We start from the raw sequence: 26014 nt of genomic DNA, 5'->3' as shown, positions 1-26014 counted from the left end.
CTTTGCAATATGCACAAGCCCCTAAAAAGGGTTAAAATGAAAGTCTTGCATTATATATGCCAATTAACCAAGCTCAGTGGGTCTGCTCTTACCGTAGTTAATAGGAGTTTAGCTACTGATCTCAATGGGAGCAGGCCCAATAAACCGAGAGATGCAGTATTGACAAATAAAGGAAAAACAAGAGCAGTAGTGCTTTGGGGAAAGTGATAAAGTACAAATTTAACTGAGCCACAAATCCATCATTCAGGCTGTAGAGACTCCCCATAGTGGTTCTGCTTTGCAAAGTAGGGGGGGCTTAGAGGTGAGCGAGCCAAACAGGAGGTTATGAACCATTTGCCTGTCACAGAGTTTTGCTCCTAAAAACAACTTTTGCAAAGCCATGCAGGGGCAGAGAGGAACAGCTCTTTGATTAACACACTGGCCAATATAGGTGTCAAGGTTCCTCCCCCACTCTGAACTCTAGGGTACAGATGTGGGGACCTGCATGAAAAACCTCCTAAGCTTATCTTTACCAGCTTAGGTCAAAACTTCCCCAAGGTACAAAATATTACACCCGTTATCCTTGGACTGGCCGCTACCACCACCAAACTAATACTGGTTACTGGGGAAGAGCTGTTTGGACGCGTCCTTCCCCCCAAAATACTTCCCAAAACCCTGCACCCAAACCCTTGGATCTGAGAACAATGAAAAAGCATTCAGTGTTTTACAAGAAGACTTTTAATAAAAAATAGAAGTAAATAGAAATAAAGAAATCCCCCCTGTAAAATCAGGATGGTAGATATCTTACAGGGTAATTAGATTCAAAAACATAGAGAACCCCTCTAGGCAAAACCTTAAGTTACAAAAAAGATACACAGACAGAAATAGTTATTCTATTCAGCACAATTCTTTTCTCAGCCATTTAAAGAAATCATAATCTAACACATACCTAGCTAGATTACTTACTAAAAGTTCTAAGACTCCATTCCTGTTCTGTCCCTGGCCAAGACGACTACAGACAGACACAGACCCTTTGTTTCTCTCCCTCCTCCCAGCTTTTGAAAGTATCTTGTCTCCTCATTGGTCATTTTGGTCAGGTGCCAGCGAGGTTACCTTTAGCTTCTTAACCCTTTACAGGTGAGAGGAGCTTTCCCCTGGCCAGGAGGGATTTCAAAGGGGTTTACCCTTCCCTTTATATTTATGACAATAGGCTTTTCAGTAAAAGTGTTGTGATTAAGTGTATATCTCAATAGCAGGTAGGTCATAGTACATGCAGATAGGAGTTTAATTCCAAGGGTGAAACAGTCTTTGCTTTTATGTAGCCTGTTAATGGTTTGCCAGATGCATGCAAGATGTGTCACTTTTGCAAAAAAACAAAAACAAACAAACAAAAAACCAAAATGTTTCATATCCACTCTTTTCAACAGGAGATTTTTCCAGTACAAAATTATTTTGCGACATGGCTGGTGCTTTGCACTGTCATGGAAGTCAGCCAGCTTTGGTGCAGACTAGGATATTAAAAACTTTCTTGTCCCCTGGGCAAACCAAGAGTGAAGTGCCTGGTGATGCACTCCAACTTAATTCAGGGGAGAATGCTGCCTTTTGGATTGAGCTTCTGCCCAGCCAGTGAAACTCATGAAGTCATGCTTAAAAAAAAAATGGTAATTTACTATCTTAAGACAGAAGCTGTCAAGTAATGGAAGCCAGTGAAATGTTAGATTCTGGTGGACAAGGACCAAAAACAAACAAAAAAAAGTGAGAGCAAGAGAGATTTTACTTGGGCAGAATGGTGGACCACAAAAACAAAGGAAGGAATGGATGAAAATGGAACTGCAAGCTTGTGACAGGGCACTACCAAACCTATTAGAGAAAGAAGCTGGAGCCATGACAAGATAAAAGGCACAATTCAAAACATTCACGACACCTTGGGGGAGTAGGGCGCGGGGCGGGAAATCTAGACTGTGACCGGGATATCAGAGATTACAGCCAAAGTAGGCAACCCTTTGACCAAAAGGTACTTGATAGTAGAGTTGGGGTTTGGATTCTACAAGAACCTTAACAAACACCCAAACATGGGGAAACACAACCAAACTTCAATCTCCCTGTATGGTGGGCACAATCTTGTATGCTTTAAAAATCAATGGGAGTGTTGCCATTGTATTCAGTGGTACAAAGATCAGGTGCTGTATTTTATTTGTTTCCATGCCCTTTACTGCTTATGGGAGCTATTTCTTGGGGCCAAATAATGCAGGATTTGTTCTAGTCATAGTTTTTGCATGATCCAAGAATTGGGGCATTGTGAAAAAAACAGATGTTGGCTTCAAAAAGGTCTCAAGTCATTAAAAAGTCCATGAAAACAGAAAAACAAAACACCACACACACAAATACTAGGCCCTTCATGCAACTTACCAATGGCATAAAAAAGGCATGAGCCACAGGCTTTCTAGGAGACTTAACTCCTAACACTCACCTCCAATCTCTAGTTTCCTTCATTTGCCAGACTCTAATCTCCTCTGAAAATGTCTCCCACTCCTTAAAGGGAAAATGTGTGTGTGTAATTTAAATGCTATTTTAGCCACATTTTGTTACACAGAAGTATAAATGAGTAAAGGAAACACAAGTACCTTGTATATAATTAAAAACAAATCATCAGTCATGGAGTCATCATCTTGACAATTTGATTATGCTAAATACAATTAGAAAAAACTGGTAACTAAAAAAGTTATTGTATGTGTTGCATTTTGTGGGCTGTTTAATTGTACTTGGCTCCACATCTAGGCACATTAAAATCAATGGCAGATTTACCTGAGTAAGGACTAAATCAGGGGTCTCAAACACGTGGCGGCCCATGGAGTTATTTCTTGCGGCCCGCCATAGCTCCCCTCAACACTCCCCTGCCCCCTCCGAGCGTGCCGCATCCCCACTCCTCTACCTACCTCCGAGCACTTCCCGCCACCCGCTTAGGACCTTCCAGGAGGGAGGGGAGTGGGGACTCATCATGCTCAGGGGAGGAGGCAGAGAAGAGGCGGGGCCAGGGCAGGGATTTGGGGAAGGGGTTGGAGCAGGGACTTTGGGGAAGGGGTTGGAATGGGGCCGGGGAAGGGTGGGAAGAAGCAGGGCTGGGGCTTTTGTATCTTTGTATGAAAAGGTGTCAAGTGATGTGGCCCTTGGGCCCATGTACTAGTCCTCATGTGGCCCTCATGGTGATTTAATTTAGTCCAGGGATCTCAAACTCAAAGCGAGAAAGTTCTTCAGCATTTGGCCCAGCAAATATTGATACTGAATAAGCAACTAGGATTTTTAAAAGATGCTTTGACATTTAAAAATGTATACTGAGTAGGAATATGCCCCAAAAATGGGGTTGTTTTTTTAATACCTTTTAGATAACAAACAATCACTGGAGTTTTGCTTTAAGGCTGCCTACTCACCACTACATGCGGGTCCATCTCTACTGCCCTTTGAGGATGAAGGCGTTTCAGTGAACAATATCAGATATCAATTTAGTATTTATCATGTTACAGTATAAATTAGAAAGGTGGTGTGGTCTGGAAGAATGACTACAGGGTTGGGAGTCAGGTGATTCTAAGTTTTAATCCTGGCTCTTGCACTGACAGTGCCTTGGGTAAGTTACTTTACATTGTTGTCTCAGTGTTCCCAGTGGTAAAATGGAGATAATACCCACCCAACAAACAAGGCTGTTGTGAGGATGAGTTAGTCATTGTCTATACAGGGCTTTAAAGACATAAAGTGTTAAATTATTAAATTTACTGCCTGATTTAGAAAAAAATTCTTTTAACTTAAGAAGATTGTGTATGTGTTTTGGAGAGGGAAGGAGGAAGCCAGGGTATCCTAAACTCAGGGATTATATTTGTCCCTTTCCACATCAGAATCCAGATTTATTTATTTTCTAAGGTTTCTACATGTGTCCATCTGTCTCATATTACAGCAGCCCGAATCATTGAGAATATGGACACTACTGCAGAACCTTGTAAAGATTTTTACCAATATGCCTGTGGAGGATGGTTAAAGAAGAACGTCATTCCAGAGACCAGCTCCCGTTACAGCAACTTTGACATTTTAAGAGACGAACTAGAAGTTGTTTTGAAAGGTCAGTGGAGTTTGTCCATGTACTAGAGAGCTGGACCGTATAAAAGTTTCCTCTTTGGCTTGTGTGTAATCAGAACAAAACAGGTTATGTAATAAAGGTTTATATGTGATAGACTAGTCAAGATCTGTATTCAGTTCAGCATAAATCAACCCAGATTATTTGCTTGGATAGTAATTTGAGTTTTGGTAGTAATGCGGTTGTTTCTGAAAAAATAGTAGCTGACCACTGAAGCAGACTTGTCCAGACCTGACCCCTGTGATGACTGAATTCTGTGTGTGCACTTATCCACCTATTACAACAGCTGAAACCCAATTCACTACCCTCCTGACCTATAAGTGACAGCTGTCCCAGGTGAGGGGAAAAAAAGGAGTTTCCCTCTGTGTGAGCCATTGGAGCACGCTCCACATGCTAGAAGTTGCTCTGTGCCAGCTTTACATTCAGCATGTCTGTACTCCTATCGAGATGTCAAAGGGTATTAAGACCAAATTCAGGATTGTGGCCTATATAATCCCTCACTTGAGTTTCCACAGATAGGGTGTTTTTCTAATCATTCCACTGTGTGTCGGGGGGGGGGGGGAGGAAGAGCAAGCACCCTTCCCAGCTGCCCCCAGCAGATCATTTGGGGGACACCACCCAGAAAACTCAAAGCATCCATGGTGGTCAGGGGCCTTCGCAGGGAAACCCAATATTCCTGTACTGTTTCCTAGGCTTCACCTCTTGCATGGCAACACAGCTCCCTCTACTTACAGAGCTTCCCCACCATCTGCAAACTTTCCCTCCAGGGTCAGGGAATTTTCATTCTACACTGGAGGACTCCATAGACAGTTTCCCAATAATGTTTGCCAGGTAAACATCTGTAGACTGGAGGTGATACCATGGAGAGTGGCTGTCTTAAGAGTTTCAGAGTAACAGCCGTGTTAGTCTGTATTCGCAAAAAGAAAAGGAGGACTTGTGGCACCTTAGAGACTAACCAATTTATTAGAGCATAAGCTTTCGTGAGCTACAGCTCACTTCTTCAGATGCATATCGTGGAAACTGCAGCAGGCTTTATATATACACAGAGAATATGAAACAATACCTATTCCCACCCCACTGTCCTGCTGGTAATAGCTTATCTAAAGTGATTTCCAGCACAAATCCAGGTTTTCTCACCCTCCACCCCCCCACACAAATTCACTCTCCTGCTGGTGATAGCCCATCCAAAGTGATAACTCTTTACACAATGTGCATGACAATTAAGCTGGGCTATTTCCTGCATAAATCCAGGTTCTCACATCCCCCCCACCCCCATACACACACAAACTCACTCTCCTGCTGGTAATAGCTCATCCAAACTGACCACTCTTCAAGTTAAAATCCAAGTTAAACCAGAACATCTGGGGGGGGGGGGTAGGAAAAAACAAGAGGAAACAGGCTACCTTGCATAATGACTTAGCCACTCCAAGTCTCTATTTAAGCCTAAATTAATAGTATCCAATTTGCAAATGAATTCCAATTCAGCAGTTTCTCGCTGGAGTCTGGATTTGAAGTTTTTTTGTTTTAAGATAGCGACCTTCATGTCTGTGATCGCGTGACCAGAGAGATTGAAGTGTTCTCCGACTGGTTTATGAATGTTATAATTCTTGACATCTGATTTGTGTCCATTTATTCTTTTACGTAGAGACTGTCCAGTTTGACCAATGTACATGGCAGAGGGGCATTGCTGGCACATGATGGCATATATCACATTGGTGGATGTGCCCCCCCAGATGTTCTGGTTTAACTTGGATTTTAACTTGAAGAGTGGTCAGTTTGGATGAGCTATTACCAGCAGGAGAGTGAGTTTGTGTGTGTATGGGGGTGGGGGGGATGTGAGAACCTGGATTTATGCAGGAAATAGCCCAGCTTAATTGTCATGCACATTGTGTAAAGAGTTATCACTTTGGATGGGCTATCACCAGCAGGAGAGTGAATTTGTGTGGGGGGGTGGAGGGTGAGAAAACCTGGATTTGTGCTGGAAATCACTTTAGATAAGCTATTACCAGCAGGACAGTGGGGTGGGAATAGATATTGTTTCATATTCTCTGTGTATATATAAAGCCTGCTGCAGTTTCCACGATATGCATCTGAAGAAGTGAGCTGTAGCTCACGAAAGCTTATGCTCTAATAAATTGGTGAGTCTCTAAGGTGCCACAAGTCCTCCTTTTCTTTTTGTCTTAAGAGTATCACCACTCCCCACCCAGCCATGCCACCTCCAGGGCCCTGTCCTTTCAGACTTGGCGTGGAGGGGCTTCTATGGGATTTGCTCTGAACAGGGAGCATGCTGAAGAGTTATGGATCCCCCATCCTTGTGCTCCCAGTTGGTTTCTATCATGTTTTCCTCCAGGCTCCTCCCATTGCAGATGAAATGCTGTAATATTTTTCCATGTATGTGTTCTTTGTTTCAGACGTCCTTGACAGGGACAACACTAATGACATACTGGCAGTGCAGAAAGCAAAAACTCTGTACAGATCATGTATAAATGAAAGTAAGTTTCTCCACAAATTACTGTACATAAGATTTCTATGTAAATATGGGCATAATCTGCATATACTGCACAGTGCATGGGGGCTGTAACTAAATGCTACAAGACTCCCAGCTTCTGGAGCCATCTCAGGAAGCAAACTGGAAGTTCTGACCCCATTTCATGTGAACTAGATTAGATGTCTCTAGCCTGTTTGCCAGAAGTTGGGAATGGGCAACAGGGGATGGATCACTTGGTGATTACCTGATCTGTTCATTCCCTCTGGAGCACCAGGCATTGGCCACTGTCAGAAGACAGGATACTGGGCTAGATGGACTTTTGGTCTGACCCAGTATGGCTGTTCTTATGTAGATTTGTATTTAATTAAATATGAACCTCAGTACAGTAGCCACTGTGTTATTAATTTTGATGTCAGTTTATATTACTCTTCCCTATTCTCTGTGCTACAGCCTTTTGTAGGCAACTTAGAACTGCACTGTAGAAATTCTTGAAGATGAAGATTTTGAGTGCTGGGTAGCAGTCATTTGGGACTTCTGACATCAGGAAAGGCATGGGGAAACAGTTTTGGATTTTGGGGATAAGAGTGTTAGCCAGATGTTTCTACTAAAATGATCATCAGTAAAAGAGCTAACAGTAGCCCTTTGAATTATCATTGTTAGGTGTCAGAGTGAAATGTTAACTCAAACTTTTCAGAGCTATTGTTTGAAGGTGATTGCAGCAAACTGTACTTCAGTTTACACTGGCTCACATTTTAAGGTTTTGTTGTTTGGTTGGTTTGTTTTGCATTCATGAGAGAATTTTTTTTTAAAGAAATCTCAGATTCTGGAGCACAAATCTGCAGTGCTGCTGGTGGGTATGTTCTGGGGAAAAGTTTTTCAGCTGCAGAATCCTGGAATACGGAGAACCTTTTATACAAGTCAGTATAGTATTTGGATGTTTTAAAAAAACTGGGCATATAACTCATACTGTATTAATTTTGTTTCCAAAAGCTACTATTGATAGTAGAGGTGGAAAACCTTTAATCAATATATTGCCACATGTGTCTGAATGGCCTGTAGCAACAGATAACTGGGACTCTGCATATGGTAGGCCAACTTTGTCTGTTTATTTTTCTGTTAAAATCTCTAAATGATTGTATTTTTTCTTTATTTTCCAAAAATACTGAGACTAAATGCATCTATCATTTCCTTAGGTGCCAGTTGGACAGCTGAAACAGCTATTGCACAACTGAATTCACAATATGGGAAAAAGGTCCTTATTAATTTTTTTGTTGGCACCAATGATAAGAACTCCACAGTGCATATCATTCATGTAAGTCTGCTAGGATGGCATTGACTAAATAATCCTTATCGCCATACACATTTCACTCTTTTATAATTATTAGCTAAAGGAAGTCAGAAGGAAAAAATTACTGATTTGAATTTTGGCAGTTAAGAAATAGCAAATCTTATGTTTGTACCCTTTGTATTTAAAGGGTTTATCAGTCTGGTACAGAGAATCTCAGTTACTGAGGGGTTTTAATGACACTTAATAGGACTGTGACAAATATCTGTATATGTATGAAAATAGCATGCATGCAGCGTATTTTCTTGTATTCACTGGACTATACTCAGCCAGCATAACTCAGGATTGCAAGATTCTAAGGCAGAAAACCCACCAACAAGGGAGCTGCAGCTGTACAAGACAGTCACACCCCTTACTCCACTGTGGGATCTGCAGTCAGCCAGCAGAGCTCTGAAAGGGATGTGGGCAGGGTGACCAGTCTATTTTTTGATTAAATAGCACATTTTCCAAGCAGCTGCTGTGCAGCCTGCCCTGGCCATAAATTTAAAATAGCCTCCTCTAGGAGAATATCTGGGGAAGCGCAGTGGTGAATCCACTTACAGCCCAGCTTTCTCATGCAACCCTTAGCAATGGTGAATCTACTCTGTTTTACACATTATATAGAGTCTTCAAGAGCCATGGTGCCCATCTATAGATTTTGTCTGTGTATTCTTTGCCACCAGTTGCATTGTCTGCTTACCTCTGAAGACAATGCCACAATGGACTGTATTGTTTATAGGGCAGCAGCAGAGGGAAAGAGCTAAGAAGAGATGCTTCATAAATTAAGGCCAGAAGATTCCACTGTGATTATCTAGTCTGACATCCTGCAGGACACAGGCCAGAAGACTTCCCTGTATAAACCCTCTTCAAGTCCAATATCTGTGTTTGAATTACAGCATGGCTCTTAGGAATGCATCCAGTCTTGATTTAAAGTTTTCCAGTAATAGGGAGGCAAAAGGAGAGGAAAAAGAAAAGGGGGGGAGGGAAGAAGAGGAAGGTAGGAAGAGAAAGAGACCCACCTCAGTCAGCCTATGGATTTGCAATATTAAGAATGAAATCAGAGAATACTTCATTATTTCCAAAATTTTAGTGTGCTACAGGGTGGTACTATTTTGTCTGTAAGCTATTTTTTTTTTAATTGTTTTTGTAGATTGATCAACCTGGGCTCGGTCTGCCTTCTCGTGACTACTATGAATGTACTGGTGCATATAAGGAGGTAAGCCATGGCTAACAAGTAGGGGTGCACATTCTCTCCCGTGTGCAGAGGCAATACTGAAAGGAGAACCGTCCCTGGCCCAAAGAGCCTGCAATCTAACTCTCATGGAAACCACACTGGTGGGGAGAACAGAGAGGTTCATGGGTATAAAGAGTTTTAAGAAGAGATTGATCTGATATCAGAGAGTGTGCTTAGCAGAGAGGAAAAGGTGGAAGAAACAAAGAAAAGGCACAAAAATCAGGAACAGAAAAAGGAAACATTGAATATGAATGAGTAGCAAGTGAGAAGGCAAGGAGATATAAATTAGAGTAGGGGAGGGGGACAAGAGCCATAGGACCGTGGTGGTGCTATGAATATGATGTAGTGAAGGTAGGGACTTGGTTCAGTTTTCCTGGGTTCATTCTGAGCCAGCTGTTCTCTATCCAAAGTCAAGTTCCCCATATGCACTGAGATAATGGGGATACTCTGTGCTGGATGAGAAGGATGCACTTAGCTCATGTTGCCTCATAGTTGTCCCTAATGGCTGCACATAGATTTCAAAGAAGAGCAATGATGAGGCTGAGCCTTGTGGGAGCATGCAAGCTGAAGCTCTTATGGAGCAGCAGCAGTTGCCAAAAATGGAAAGGAATAAATGTAGCATCATTCCATCAACTTCTGCCAGGACACAAAAAATAAACCGGGATAGTTGAAACTGGCAGTGTTAAAAGTGTTTAATATGGAAGATTTGGTCTCAGCCTTGGTGTTCCATCATCATGAAGAGGTTGTCTCATCAGTTCAGCCAAGGCCATTTCTGTACTATCACATCTTGAATGAAGCAAGACTGGAAAGAGTCTAGGGTGTCAGTGGAGGCCAGGCTTTACAGATTTGCTGCCACCTTCTTGAGATCCTTGTCCCGGGAGCTTATAGACTAGAGTTGGAGGTAGTGGATTCATTGACACTGTCTGTATTTGACTTTTGAAAACAAGATTAAGGATGGAGATGACACTTGATCATTTTGAAAAAAAAAATGTTAAATTTTAGTTGTCACTGATATGTTTAATGGGATGAAGACAGTAAGAAACCTACAGTCAAAAAGGAGCCTCCAATCGAACTATTGTATTGCATGGTTTAGCAGAAAAGATCTAAAAGTGTCTTAAGCTTGAAGGTAAGCAAAGAGCCTAGCAGCCACATTACATCGTGCCATTAGAATTACTAAAGCTGTTTATAGTTCTAGCTGATCTTTAATTCATGTTTACTTACCATGCATGTATATTTTCATTAACTCCTTGCTACTAGAATTGTATATTCTCCCCATTGCCAACAATGGGTGCACCTTAATCCTCTAGGCGTTAAATATATATATATATTTATTTACTGAAGTCATCTAAGTGCTAAAATTGTGCCTTTAATTAGCCAGTTTTCCCATCATATAATTAAAGGCAGAAGAGGTGAGAAATGCATGATTGTTTTTTGTTGATTTTTGCTAACATATGATACTTAACTAGTTTAAATTGTAACATTATGTTTAATTAGAGAGTTTACTTACTAATAAAGATAACCACTAATTATGCATATTAGCATAGTTCCTAGGAGCCCATCACAGACGAGTACCCCACTATGCTAGGTGCTGTATAAACACAGAACAAGAAGATGGCCCCTGCCCCAAAGAGCTTACAGCCTACCAGAAAGTAGGTCATGAGGAAATTATGTAAGTTGTATGAATTGTGACTCTTGCTGGTATTTTCATTTGACTGTGGGCCTGATTTTGATCTTACAATAGTTTTTACAAAGTATAGCACTAATTACTTCAGTGGAGCAAATTGTGATTTACACAAGCATACGTGAGAGGAGAATCAGGCCACTGAGTTCTCAGATATACAAATCTGTACAATGTTTAACATGAAGGGCTGGCACCCCATTCAAATTTTCATCCAAATTCCATCCCCCTTAAGGATGTATTTGGGCTGTAACAATAGCTATTTCTTGGGCCTTTTAAATGCAAGATACTTGGTTTTAGTATTTGTTTCGATACAGAATCTAGTGAACAAATTAGATGGTCTTACACTGTGACCTGAAAAATTGTCTACCATCAAAACCTCAAACATTCTACCACTAAATAAGGAAGAAAGTATGGACAAATGTTTGGGGGGGAAACCCTCCCAAAAAAACCAACAAAACCTCTTAGCAATGCCAAGAGTAAGCACTAGGCCAGAAGAATCTAAATTTCTCACCGCCACAAAGACTTCAAGGAAATGGGAAAAGTCTCTTCCCAACAGAGTAGACACCTGCACTCTGCCAGCAGCCTTTTCTTGGCTCTGGTTCCTGCTGTGTCATTCTGCTTTTATCCTTGAGCTGTATGTGGCAAACAGACAGACAGTCTATCTCCTGTTCTTTAACCCAAGCATTTTCAGCTTTAGAAGGGGTGTTTCTCATTCCAAAACTACATGTGAGGTTTTTTTAAACTAATGGTACTTCAGAAACGGGTGAAAGTAACATTAAGCATTTACCAGTACAGGGGCCAGGCTCGGGGACCCTGGAAGGGGTGGGGCCTCGGGCAGAAGGGGCAGGTTTGGGGGTAAGGGGTCAGTCTCTCCGAGCCAGCGCATCTGCGCTGCCTGGCCCACACTGCCCAGGGCTCTGGCGCCCATTTAAAGGGCCCGGGGCTCTGGCCACTGCCACGGTAGCAGCAGCGGCTGGGAGCCTCGGGCCCTCTTAAATTGCTGGCCCTGGGGCAGCTGCCCCTTTTGCCCCCACCCCTCCACTGGCGACCCACAGGGGGCAAAGGGGACAGTGACGTTAAAGTGCTGCGGCTTTAAGAAGCGCTCTAACGTCGGCTGAATGCGGGCCAGTATCGGCGGCCACTTCTTACTGGTATGTCGTACTGGCCGACTTTCACCCCTGCTCAGAAGCCATATCACCCCACTGCTGACAGTTATTTTTGACCCTGAATGCCCTTTAAGATTGCAGTATATCCAGCACCTATTTACAACTGTAGCTAGAGATCAGCTGAATTGTCCTCTTGGCTGTTCTGATTGTTCCTAGGTGCCATGCAATGGTCTCCAGGTTAGGCCTGATCCACAGTCCATTGAAGGCAATTAAAGGACTGCCATTAACTTCGGATTTGGATTGGGCTCCTGGAAAGCTTAAGATTTGTGTACATATCTGTGTACTCTTAAGTGGTGTTTCTGGGCTTGATAAGCACAATTCATGGTACAATTTTTCATGTTAACTGCCAGGAACTTCATGCCATTTCCTCCCTGTTAAAATGTTCTTTTCTAACTCGTGAAAAGTATCACTGAGGGCCCAATCCTGTGAGGTGCAGTGATCTCCCAACTCCCAGTGAAGTCAACATCATTTTCAGGAGGTGCCCAGTGCTTTGTAGGTTTAAGCCCCAAGTGCATACAGACTGTTACCAGCACTGCCTTTTAACACACATATGAGAGGCTAACTGCAGATGAATGGGATTGGTAGTAGTCACTAAAATGTCCACCTGAATGTCTCATTTCAGGACACAGATTCTGTCAGCTTGTGAGCAGACATAAAAACATCCCAGTATATTTCCTTAAATGCACATATGCTTTAAAAATTTTGTTCTTCTATTTAGTTTAATTTATTTATATTTGCATTAAGGGAACATGTTGAAAGTAGGATTCCTATCAGGGAGAAGGTAAAGCAAAGTGAGTGGGAATTATAAAGAGGCATTGTAATGAAATTCCTGCCCTACTTTCCTTTATGGAAAAGTCCCATAGAACCGAACAGATGACACCAAGAGGGTTCTATGGAAATTTAATCTTATAAAATTTAATAGAAAATTATATCCATACTACATGTTAGCCACCCTATAGATATCCATAGCAGGGATATTATTATTCATCACATTGAATAGGATGATCTGAAAGCCTACAGAAAGGTTATCATTTTCTGTTAAATTCCACAGGAGATTCAGAAATATCCCTGCTACAAACTGTTTAGCCAACACAATTCATAAAAAGCTGTATACAGAGCACTTTTCCCCTAGCCTTTGAATGCATAACGGAGTGCACGGCCATTAGCCAGACCTCAGGATGTTCTGACAGAAAGTATGTATCACTGCAGACTGAGGAAACTGGCCATCACAGAGGTTCCTATGGACTCACAAGAAAGATATAGTAATTACTTGACTAAAAAAATGAATCACTGTTTCTGGGAGTGATGTTTCCCAAATGCTAATTCAGCACTAGCCCATCAGCATTTCCCTGATGTTAACGTTTCTGCTTCTGCTGCCTGGAGGCAGTAAGTAAGATGATTAGGAAATTTAGGGTAATTCCCAGACAAATGAGGGGTGGGGTTTAAGTATGAACTTGTAAACATCTTAATTTTAAATAGAGTGCATGGCATAATAGATTGCAATGTTTAGCCTTGATTAGTGCTGCAAACATATAGCAATTTGCCATGAGGAAATTTTTAAAGTTAATTTCCACGTTATAACACAGCATTTCAGAATGTAGTACTAGATTTTGTTCTTGGCACTTGTTAGCTACATTTCTAAAGAATAATGATTCACAGAAATCAAAGTTAGTCTAAGATATGTATGATACACAGTACTTTGAAGAGGTTTGTCTTGAAATGGTTTCTTTTTTGCAGGCATGTTCAGCCTATGTGTCTTTCATGATTTCTGTGGCTAAGTTAATTCTCCAAGAAAAAAATCTCACCATCAATGAAAGCCAGATTTCTAAAGAAATGGAAAGAGTTATGGATCTGGAGATAGAGATTGCCAATGTAAGGAAACTTTTCTTTGTGAGTTTTACATAACTGACTTTATTCTCGGTTGAAAGAGATAAGCAGTAGGAATACTTAGGAAAGAACATTATAAACAGTTATGAAGTTACCTTAAATGTGAACACTAAGAAGACATGGAGCCATATTCTGCCCTGAGATAATTAATAGGCATTGTCTCCCTGTAACTGGAAGCTGTATTCAAGACAACACAGCCCATGTTACATTTATATAATGGCCTTCATCTTCAAAGGATCCCAAAACATTTTACATCTTAAACTGATATACCAACTGTATAGGGTAGAGCAGAAGTGTCAGACTTTTCCAAAGTGAGGACCTGAAAGATTGTCTCATGGGCCACCTTCCCTCCCATTCACAATCCTGTGGACCCCTTCCCCTATGAGTTAGGATTTCATAACACCCTTGTGGCAACTATAGCAATTGCTTGTCTGGAAAGTATTATTAGCAAAATGTTGAGTATATTTTTAGCTGTCTTTTAATTTGATAAAGCAGCTGGAAATTAGGAGGAGAATGCTACATGTAATGTGCCAACCTACTGCAAACCACTTGAAGCGATTCGTGTACACAGAGTTTCTTCATTTAAACATAGCAACTCTATACAACGCTTTAGGTTCCAAATCCTAAGACTAGCTTATATGGCAGTATGGTGTCCATAAGACACAGGAGACTGTAAATGGGATGTGCACCAGGCCAATTCTGAAGAAGGTCAGGCCTTGTACACAAGATGGGAGATTAAAGGGCACATGGACCTGAAGGTGCCTATTACAATGAGAAAGAGGAGATATTATCATTAGGTGTCTCCTCCCAAGCAGTAGTATCCTGACCCTCTGCACATTGTTTACTTCAGCCCTCCATAGCTCTAGTGGGGAGTGGGAAAATGACAGAAGAGACTTGGTTCACATACCATCTGCTTAAGAAAAGGCACTTTGAGGGACATTTTAGGGGTCTCTTTCCTCCCAACCCTTCTTGATTTTGGGGGGGTTGGTTAGAGCAGTATTATAGATCAGTATTACAACAGAGTAATATTTGGCCCACACCACCTTTTCAGTCCCTCCCTTAGTCAGCTGTCCCAAACAGATTCTTAGCCAAGAGTTTTCTTCAACAGTAGCATCCCTAACACAGGCAGCCAGAATTTAAATGTGTCAAGGGGGAAAACCAAATGGAAAATTCTGGTACTCATGCACAAAAATATGGGCTCAAAACATTCACAACTTGAAGATTCTGGACTGATTTTCTTCACCCTTGAGTTGTTTTTACTTTCTCAATGAGGAGGACTATAAAACAATCCAAGTTTGCATTTTCTAGCTTCAGCCATTTGAGTCACACCAACAGACTAATGGCATGTGTGTCAAGGAGGAAGTGTAATTTCCCCATTTCCATATCAAAACCAGATGATTTTGATTTTCCTCAGAATCTTGAGAAAGTCACCTCTGGCTGAGGCCAAAGATGGAAAACTTTCAACCAAGAGGAGTTTATTTGATAAAGAGTGAGGGATTGAAATGAGAAGTTAGAAACGAAGTCACATCTGACACTTCTCTATAGCATTTCTATTGGCAAATGCCACGCTTAGTGATGGGCAACCTGCTGTTGCCTAATTTTGAACCCATTTGACCTAAGTTTGAAAGTTCAGCTCCAGTTTGAACAGTAATGGATGTGGAATCTGCATTTGGCTTAGAAAAGCCTGTAGGAAAAGGAGTGCAGAGAAAAAGGTATGATGAAGCCGAGTGAGGAATAATGGAGCACGGTGGAGGGAATGAAAAAAAATAAATATAAAGGAAGTCTTAAAAAGGATTGGAGCTGGGGAGAGAATTTCTAAATTAAAAATGAATGGAGAGGCCAAAGTTTGCTAACCCTACACCAGCAGAGTTGGCAGTGCCAATAAAGGTAGGGGATTCTGCCTTGGATAGATCACCTTCCTTTGAGAAATCACTTGGATCCTTATTGTTTTGTGTTCTCAACTCACCATCATGGGAGCCAAGGTAAGAAGGGACACAAGGACGATATGCTGCCAGATGATACTTCCTCCCCCTCTCTAGTCAGACAAGCTGCAATAGGAGGAGACAGAGGGGAAGTAGCAATATGGCAAAAAGCCAGTATTTCCCTGCTCAGTGCTGCATCATGCAAGTGCTTGCTCCTCTCCTACCCTTAGGGCAGATCTGGCTCGGGGGGGGGGGGATGCTGTACATTGGAAAGGACAGACGGAAACCCAGGAATGAAGTGGATCTTTGAGGACAAGAGAACATGTGCCAGATGGCTGTTTAAGCAACTTAACTGGGGATAGCCGTGGTGCATGAGAAAGAGTAGAAGTATATCCCACGGGTTGAAAGTATCTTAGCAGAGCAAGAGAGCTTCTTGGAAAAGGCAGTGATACTGGCTCTCTAATCCAAAACCAATCCAAAAAGTAGAGACCTATAGTATTAACAGAGATTTAGTCAGTGCAATTTTGTCCTCTCTTTTGACTCAAGCCTACTACATGTACCTGCAAGACATTGAGCAATATATATACTGCCCATATACAGTAGACATGTATCAATGTATCAAGCCATAAGACCTTCAGTTCTTTCATCATTGTCACTTCCTTTTCCTGCTATTGCTATAAATTGCCTCAACTTATATAGTCTTCTTCTGTAATTAACATGTGTAGGCTACATCTAAACCTGAAGACAGAAACAATCCAGTTCTGCTATATAATAAAATGACATTAACAGAACTCCAAAATAACTTCTCTTTGGAGATCAATCATCAGGTGAGTGATTAATATCCAAATATTTTCAAGTCCTATTAGTTCCTGATGAAAGAAACTGTCGTATTATAGAATTCTTTTTGAAATAAAGCTTTTATCTAGAACTGAGGTATTTAAAGTTGAACTATGTACATGAAGTGCTTGAAGATGATAGGCTATTACTGGCTGATTTGGTGCCACTAAATTAAAAACAAGGAGGTGCTCTTTTAAAGCCAACACTCAGGATTGCTGGAAGAGCATTGACTAGAGCTGGTCAAAATTTTTCAACCCCAATTTTTTTTGGGGGGAGGGGAGAAGACCAAAAAATGCAGACTTGATAAACCAAAATGTTTTATGCATGTGTCGAATTCACCAAATGGTTTCAATTGAAAAGATAACCCCCAATACAGAAGGTTTTGGTTCATTTTCTAAATGATTCAAAGTTACATTTTTAAAATAAAATTGAAGGACATTTCAAAACAGAGTAAAAATATATATATATATCCAGAAATCAAGATGAAATGTTCTATTACAGGTTGAACAAAATGTTTTGTTTGACCCAAAGCAAGTTGTTTTTTTATTTTTCAGAACAGCCAGCAGCCTGAAAAATAAAGTTATCCACACGTCTCTATATCTGAGAGCTAAACACATTATTTTGAGCCAGATTATGGCTGGCCTTGCCCCTGCCATCCCACACCCACACCCACCCTATGGTAAGGTTAGAGAAGAGGAGAGAAAATTCTCATTAAAAATTAATTCCGTGGACTTGATTTACTCTTGGCGGGGCAGGTGGGTGAAACTTGCCACTTCTGGACATACAGTCTTAGCTAATGGTCACTGGAAGAGAACTTGGAATGCTAGGCAGGAGTGTATTATTACTGAGTCTTTCCGCCCAAGTAATGTACTTTGAAATACACCTCCTGCCACTGCCTGTTACATAGTATCCTTCTTAATCTCAAAGACTGTCAATGACTTTAAATGTCCCAACCTAAATAATATCAATTTAATTCAGCTCAGCTTATCGCACTTCTGATTTCATAAACATCACATACACTCACAGATCTCAATTAAACAATGACTATACATAAACTGTGGTATCAGGAATTTATTTAGTTTGCTCATAAAACATTACTGCCCTGGCTATTTCTAATGTCATGGGGAAATTAACAGCCACCTCTCTCCTGAAAGTCTGTCCAAAAATGCCTTAAGAAGGTACCAATCAAGACCAAGCCACTTTTCAAAATAAGAGACAGACCTTTCTGAGTGACAAACTTCCTCAGGTGTCAAAGTACAAAGCTGCTTGTGCTAAATACAGTAACTTTCCTCAACTATTTAAAGAGCAGATTTAACTGAACAGGGGGAAAATACTGGAAAATAGCAGCTCAATTATTGTCTCCAATGACAACCATCCTCTTCTAAAATTTCCACCCCCTCAGTCTTCATATTGGCCCACAAAGGCTCTGCAGCCCTCTTTTAATCTTGAATTCCCAGCACAACGGAACAGGGAGTTATGGGCCAATATGCAGATTTTAACAGATCATGTGAACTTCTACACAAAGCAGTGTATAGTTGCAGTTTTCCTAATGGAAACTGCCATATCTACTCACACGGGAAGCTCATTTGGTAAAGTGATGAATGGAGAAGGTTTTTTGTTTTTTCATAGGATTCAATCCTGCAATGTGTTGAACACCCCCATCTTCCATTGAGGTTTCTGGTAGTTGAAGGAGTTAAGCATCTTCCATGTAGTGTTTGGGGCAGCACAGGATAAGGCCAATAGGAGTGTAATGCATGTGAAAAGTAACACATTTTCCAGTGCTGTCAATATAACTGTCTGTGGAAAAGGCCATTACTCTGCCAATATGCTTCAGTACTGACCTAGAGGGAGCATGTATAGGTTGTAGAAGTATAGTCTCCATTCTTACTCAGACCTTGTTCTTTGATGAAACTATGAACAAAGATGCCATGTTGGTGAGGTTAGTCGTACAAATACCCTCCCACTACATAATAAAGTGTGACCAGTAACTCATTCTTCATAATCCACAAAATAGTCTCCAGCTGTCAACAATTTTTTATAACTACTGCCTGTATGGGGGACAAATTCAGTGTTCAGTGAAAGATTCTATAACCTCTTACCAATCCTTTCATCCAGTTCAGTTTCAGTTTCATCTAGTTCCTTGAGCAAAGAGCTATTAAAAACAGAAAACATAATGGCAAGCAATGATATTTCTTATTCAAAGGTTGTTCACAATTACAGAGCATAAAGGATTGGAGACCTATCTTACAGCACCTTCCTCCTACCAGGCCAGGTTTTGCTCTTGCTGAGCCAGCTCATTCCCTAGCGTAATTCTATCTGATGCTCTCTCATAGAATCCAGGGAAGCAGTTTTCCCACACAGTTAGTTGCTTTTTTTTTTTATTTCAAGCCTTCTTAACACAAGAAAACAAAACCTCATAGACTCTTCCCTCAGTGTCTGTGCAAGTTGAGTAGTCCCTTCCCCAAGTCTGCTCCTCACACCAGTAAATTCATCAACCCAAAATGTCATGCCTCTTACCTCTCAGCCTTAGTAACACAATTGGTCCAGCAGCAGTCTTGCAAACAGCCACTAACCCATCAGTTTTCTGGAAGGTACTACCAACTCCTCCCTCCATTTCCTGCTGCCTTCTTTTATGAGGATCAACCAATTAAGTGCCAGCTCTTTTTCCCCAGTGCAACAGGTGGAGCTAATCAGCCAGCCAGCTGCAGGCTTCTGATCCCTGAGGAATGGTATCCCTTATACCTTCACACAGTTTCAAATTTAACATGTTCACGTTTTAAAATAACACACTGTGTAGACTGCATAGGCATTACTCAATAAGAATTTACTTAATAGAAAATTGCTTTGATAGCTGTTCGTCCAAGCTCTGAAGACCTTGTAATAATGAACAGCAGCACAAACGAATATGGGGTTGGAGACCAGAAGGGGAGGAGAAAAGCCACTTTATTCTAATGGTAGAGTGTAACTCACCCACATAAACCATAGACATGGTCTGTTTCAGTCTGTGTACCTTGTTCACACGTGAATGACATGGAATTCTGAGAGGAGACATTTTGCACAAGCCAGAATGTGGGATGCCCATGTTCTAGGGTGCTCATTCAGAGATGTGTCCAAACAGTTTGCGTTTATGCAGGTGTGTACCTGCCATTCACATTGACTTTTTTTTTTTATTGTAGCCTGCCTTGGTCTCCTTGTACACTCTCCGTGTAAATACAAAGGCATTGTTTAATTTACTGATATTTTAATGTGGTCTCCAAAGACAAGCGCTAACCTTGGTCTGAGATTTAACTGCCTCTTTACACTGAAAACAGTGTTGCTTTCAAACATATCCTTTTCAAGTATCTTGTTTTAGTGAAAATATGGCAGGATGGGGAGCACGAGTAAAAGGATTTGGGGTATGTTCCAAAGCCCACTGGAATACATCTTATTGATTTCACTGTGCTGTGTATCAGGACCTTAGTGCATATGAAAGTACAGGACCAGATTATCATATATATCAAGGCCTTAGTTTATATGCTATTACACTCCCAAAGCAATACAGAGGGGCCTTAGAGTAAATGAAAATAAGGTTCTCAGTGAATTATTAATTTAAAAACTTTTGACTAGAAATTAGAAAAGAAAAGAAAAGAAAAGAAAAGAAAAGAGCTCCTGAAACTGCATAAAGTATCATTTCCACTTTTCCAGATTTATTTTATAGTACCATAACCATTTAACTCACTGTACTTTAAAAAAACAACAAATTCCATATCCTGCACAGTAATTGTCAGCCTGGAGTAATATCATTTCAAATCCTCCAAAATCAAGTATTACCATGATAGCTTCAGTTACAGTAGTGTCACTATTAGGAAAACTAAAGATTAACTGAAACATTTGTTTCACTCAAACATAGTCGAATCCCAAAAAGAAATGGGTAACAATCACATTATTTTAATCTTATTTAATACTTATCCCTAAAATGCATGTTTTTTCCAGCAATTCAACTGGTCAGAATTCATAAATAATATAATGTCAACTGTGAAAATTAATGTTGAGAATGCAGAAGATGTGGTTGTTTATGCTCCAGAATATCTAACCAAACTAAAGCCTATTCTTAATAAATATACTTCCAGGTAGGTATGTCAGGTATGTTTTTAAAATTTGCATTTTATTGCCGATAAGTTCCAAAAGCCTAGAAACATCACCAGCTTATTATTATTGTTTTATTACACAGAGACATTCAAAATTACATGATTTGGCGATACGTAATGGATCTTGTAAACAGTCTAAGCCGTAACTACAAGGACACAAGGAATGCTTTTCGTAAGGTGCAGAAATTCATCTCTCTTTTTAAATTTTAAATTTGACTTTTTAACACCCACTAAAGGTAAATGTTTTCCGAGAACCAGCTACACAATATACATTTTTTAATACATTTTGAACTTTGCAACTAACAAAGCTGTAGATGTTTGCTGATGTTCCTGATGGAGTGTGTTTATAATTTATATGATGTATCCTTGATACTTGGAAAGAGGGTGGGAAGCATATTGTTCTAAGGTCTGTCTCTGTGTTATTCTGAATCTGAGTCAATCAAGTGAATGCATGATCAGTTTTATGGCAGTACAGTAATATTTTAATAATATTAGTATTTAGTAATATTTAATATTTTATGGCTCCTCGACTCCTATTGACTTGCTGCAAGCTTTCCAGCATCTTACGGTATCATGACCCATAGCTAGGGTGACCAGATGTCCCGATTCTGTAGGGACAGTCCCGATTTTGGGGTCTTTTTCTTATATAGGCTCCTATTACCCCCAATCCCTTGTCCCAATTTTTCACACTTGCTGTCTGGTCACCCTACCCATAGCCAAACATTATGGGCCCAATATTGCGGTCATTAATGGCACAAACCTGCAAGATGCCAAGTACCGACTGTGTCTACACTTAAAATGCTGCAGCATGTCAGTGTAAACACTCATTACAGTGACGGGAGGGGTTCTCCCATCACTGTAGTTAATCTACCTCCCTAACATAACTACATTAAGATCCTTTCCCCGATTCACCCTGAGCATTTTTCTCTGAAGATTTGACCATTCAGTCAGTTATTGATTTAAAATTTCACATGTTCTGGAGCTGGAGACAGAATGCTTGAAATTTGCAAGTGAAGATGCCAGAACCCTAGCAAAAAGGCCATCAAACCTGTTGCCACCACTTTTTAGAATCTCAGCAGAAGGAGCCTGGCAGATTGCTAGACTGCATATTCAAATAAACCTGCATCTGCTACAAAGGCAGGACTATGACCCTAGCTCACTGGAGTTCCATTCTATTCCCTGAGGCCAAACTGTCAGGTTGCACCATCACAGTTGTTGCCCCTCCAACAGATCTGTTATTGAGAGACTTGGAAAGACAGTGAAAATGGCATGCTCATTAGTATGGTGATGCATAGCACTTGGAGTTGAAGTGACTGTACAACTGTGGATATAGTTATTTCCTTTAAAGAAAGTCACTGGCACCTTCTTTTTTCTATTATTATTATTCTTTAAAAAACAGAAGTTAAATGTTAAAAGCTATATTAATAGAACACTGTAATTGAGAGTTTATGCACAATAAAATAATGAAAGTTAGTGGTATGGTTTCTAATAGACCCATGTGGTCGCCTTACACACATGAATCTATATCAATGCATTGTAGTTTAGCACCATTGATAATCACATGCAGAGCGGATGAGTTTCCATTGTTGTAGGAAACATAAGTTTGGATTTCCAGTGCCAGATTCACCAGTTCATTGCGCCATGCTGGTGAGGCAAAACAGACTTAAAAGCCGCTTCCTGAGGATTCCGCAGGTGTAGGAGAATCCCTGAGCAACAAAGAGCACCGTAATCTCTCTCCTGGCTATTCTAGCCCATGTATGTGGCGTGTGGCCAGGTGTAAGGGGGCACCTGAGCAACAGCTGCAGCAACAACTGCCACCCCGCTTTGGTTTGTGGGAAGCTGGTGTAAGATTGAGCAGCACTGAGGTCACTTTCATGGTCTCCCATTGAACTTGTGCTGAGCACAGCTTGGCTGACCTACTGACTCTAGCCCCCTGATTTCTGAGTAAAAAATGTCGACCATAACATGACAGCGTGATTTTTTTTTGTATTTATTTTTGCTATGTCTGCTTCTTTTTGTGTTTAAAAGTGAATCAGTCCCAGCATACTGTGCCAGTATTGTATTACATGCATATTTCCCCTGATGCAGGGTATATGTGTGTATCTGTGTGAGAAAAAGGAAGCAAAATTAGAAATAGAGGAATTTTCTATTCTATTCAGTGGCAGTGTTGAATCATGTAAGAGTCATGGAAAAGCTGCAACAATGCAAGGTCTTCAGGGAAGCCTGTCGTAGACAATTCTATATTGTGTCCCACTGAAGCCATTTCCTCTCCTCCTAATTCTTCATGTATTTGTTGAGGTGAAAGGAAATATCAGAAGTTTTCCTTTTCACTATCATTAATTCAGTGCAAAGTGCAGCAACTATGTAGCTCTTAATACATGAAGTCCCAGATCTACAATCTTGAAGAAAAGGATAACTCTTTCCTCACTGAACAGGGCTCCAGGGAGCCACCAGATAATCACGGTGTGACTCCCTAACATTGTAATCATTTTGTGATGTCACACCATCACATCAACATCTCTGCATCATCATTTATTAATGAAATATCATGACAAAATCTTTGCAACATGTACATTGATAGTACGAGATACCAACAGCCTCCCTTCAAACAGTCAGGGCTGCCCCCAAAATGTGTGGCTCTCGCTGGAAAGGTGGTATAGCCTATGTATCTGGGGTATTGACTAGGTAGATCCCCTGCTCAGATACCACCAGTGACACTCTTATGGAGCTGCTGGCAGGGCTGTGGTGGAAAGCTCAACCTTCCACCTCTGGGTGTGAATTTGTCCTCTGGTCACAGTGGCCCTTAGTGGAGCACAGGGTTGCAGTTCAAATACAGGCACCAGAGCAGCAATGTGCAGCAACACCTTCCTTATCTCTCCCCTTTGTGGCTATTAGGGGTGTTTTTCTTCCCCCACTCCCTTCCTTGGCTGCTGGAGGGATAGGAAATGTTGCCAGTGACTCCCGTATGTTTGCTCAGATCAGTGTTCAATTTAGAGAGTACACCTCATCCCCACTAACACTAATGATAATTAAATGTAGTCAGTGAGGGTAGATTAGACTCCTGCAAAACTCATAGTCTGGCAATCAGCCACCATTCTCCTTCTGTTTATGTTGACCCAGATGCCATTCCTTTAATGTTTATGTTTAACAGGCACTTTATGGCACAACATCAGAAACAGCTGTTTGGCGGCGCTGTGCAAACTATGTCAATGGCAATATGGAGAACGCAGTGGGACGACTGTATGTAGAGGAAGCATTTTCTGGAGACAGTAAACATGTGGTAATGTTTTCAGTTCACTTAACTTGTTCACCATCCAAGTGGTTAAAGTTTAGTGGATGATGATTTAATAGAAATTGGCTTCATATTAGAGTTGTAGAAACCCAATTATTGCTAAAAGAAAAGGAGTACTTGTGGCACCTTAGAGACTAACCAATTTATTTGAGCATAAGCTTTCGTGAGCTACAGCTCACTTCATCAGATGCATAAAAGTGGAAAATGCAGTGAGGATGTTTTTATACATACAGATCATGAAAAAATGGGTGTTTATCACTTCAAAAGGTTTTCTCTCCCCCCACCCCACTCTCCTGCTGGTAGTAGCTTATCTAAAGTGATCACTCTCCTTACAATGTGTATGATAATCAAGGTGGGCCATTTCCAGCACAAATCCAGGTTTTCTCTCCCTCCACCCCACTCTCTTGCTGGTAATAGCTTATCTAAAGTGATCACTCTCCTTACAGTGTGTATGATAATCAAGGTGGGCCATTTCCAGCACAAATCCAGGGTTTAACAAGAACGTCTGAGGAACGGGGAAGGGGGGAGGTAGGAAAAAACAGGTTACCTTGCATAATGACTTAGCCACTCCCAGTCTCTATTCAAGCCTAAGTTAATTGTATCCAATTTGCAAATGAATTCCAATGCAGCAGTCTCTCGCTGGAGTCTGGTTTTGAAGTTTTTCTGTTGTAATATCGCAACTTTCATGTCTGTAATCGTGTGACCAGAGAGATTTAAGTGTTCTCTGACTGGTTTATGAATGTTATAATTCTTGACATCTGATTTGTGTCCATTTATTCTTTTATGTAGGGACTGTCCAGTTTGACCAATGTACATGGCAGACGGGCATTGCTGGCACATGATGGCATATATCACATTGGTAGATGTGCAGGTGAACGAGCCTCTGATAGTGTGGCTGATGTGATTAGGCCCTGTGATGGTGTCCCCTGAATAGATATGTGGGCACAGTTGGCAATGGGCTTTGTTGCGAGGATAGGTACCTGGGTTAGTGGTTCTGTTGTGTGGTATGTAGTTGCTGGTAAGTATTTGCTTCAGGTTGGGGGGCTGTCTGTAGGCAAGGACTGGCCTGTCTCCCAAGATTTGTGAGCGTGATGGGTCGTCCTTCAGGATAGGTTGTAGATCCTTGATAATGCGTTGGAGAGGTTTTAGTTGGGGGCTGAAGGTGACAGCTAGTGGCGTTCTGTTATTTTCTTTGTTAGGCCTGTCCTGTAGTAGGTGACTTCTGGGTACTCTTCTGGCTCTGTCAATCTGTTTCTTCACTTCAGCAGGTGGGTATTGTAGTTGTAAAAATGCTTGATAGAGATCTTGTAGGTGTTTGTCTCTGTCTGAGGGGTTGGAGCAAATGTGGTTGTATTGCACAGCTTGGCTGTAGACAATGGACCGTGTGGTGTGGTCTGGGTGAAAGCTGGAGGCATGTAGGTAGGAATAGCGGTCAGTAGGTTTCCAGTATGAGGTGGTGTTTATGTGACCATCGTTTATTAGCATTGTAGTGTCCAGGAAGTGGATCTCTTGTGTGGACTGGTCCAGGCTGAGGTTGATGGTGGGATGGAAATTGTTGAAATCATGGTGGAATTCCTCAAGGGCTTCTTTTCCATGGGTCAAGATGTCATCAATGTAGTGCAAGTAGAGTAGGGGCGTTAGGGGACAAGAGCTGAGGAAGCGTTGTTCTAAGTCAGCCATAAAAATGTTGGCATACTGTGGGGCCATGCGGGTACCCACAGCAGTGCCGCTGATTTGAAGGTATACATTGTCCCCAAATGTGAAATAGTTGTGGGTAAGGACAAAGTCACAAAGTTCAGCCACCAGGTTAGCCGTGACATTATCGGGGATAGTGTTCTTGACGGCTTGTAGTCCATCTTTGTGTGGAATGTTGGTGTAGAGGGCTTCTACATCCATAGTGGCCAGGATGGTCTTGTTAAACCCTGGATTTTTGCTGGAAATGGCCCACCTTGAT

At 41.2% G+C, this 26014-nt stretch overlaps 1 protein-coding gene across 4 annotated transcripts in view; it reads left to right on the top strand.

Annotated features, from left to right (window-relative positions):
• Positions 1-26014, top strand: part of MME (membrane metalloendopeptidase) — a 67388-nt gene that overhangs the window by 7788 nt on the left and 33586 nt on the right. For all 4 annotated transcript variants that reach the window (XM_073359628.2, XM_073359630.1, XM_073359632.1 and 1 more), the window contains 10 exons: positions 3926-4087; positions 6514-6594; positions 7581-7676; positions 7784-7902; positions 9065-9130; positions 13733-13867; positions 16530-16631; positions 20614-20750; positions 20852-20945; positions 23920-24048. In XM_073359628.2, the coding sequence (XP_073215729.1) occupies positions 3926-4087; positions 6514-6594; positions 7581-7676; positions 7784-7902; positions 9065-9130; positions 13733-13867; positions 16530-16631; positions 20614-20750; positions 20852-20945; positions 23920-24048 (1121 nt within the window). The remainder of the gene's footprint in view (positions 1-3925; positions 4088-6513; positions 6595-7580; positions 7677-7783; positions 7903-9064; positions 9131-13732; positions 13868-16529; positions 16632-20613; positions 20751-20851; positions 20946-23919; positions 24049-26014) is intronic.

Source organism: Lepidochelys kempii, chromosome 9 (genome assembly GCF_965140285.1).
Source record: "Lepidochelys kempii isolate rLepKem1 chromosome 9, rLepKem1.hap1, whole genome shotgun sequence".
Lineage (NCBI taxonomy): Eukaryota > Metazoa > Chordata > Testudines > Cheloniidae > Lepidochelys > Lepidochelys kempii.
Note: the sequence above shows the minus strand (reverse complement) of the source record. Positions and strands in the feature narration are given on the sequence as shown.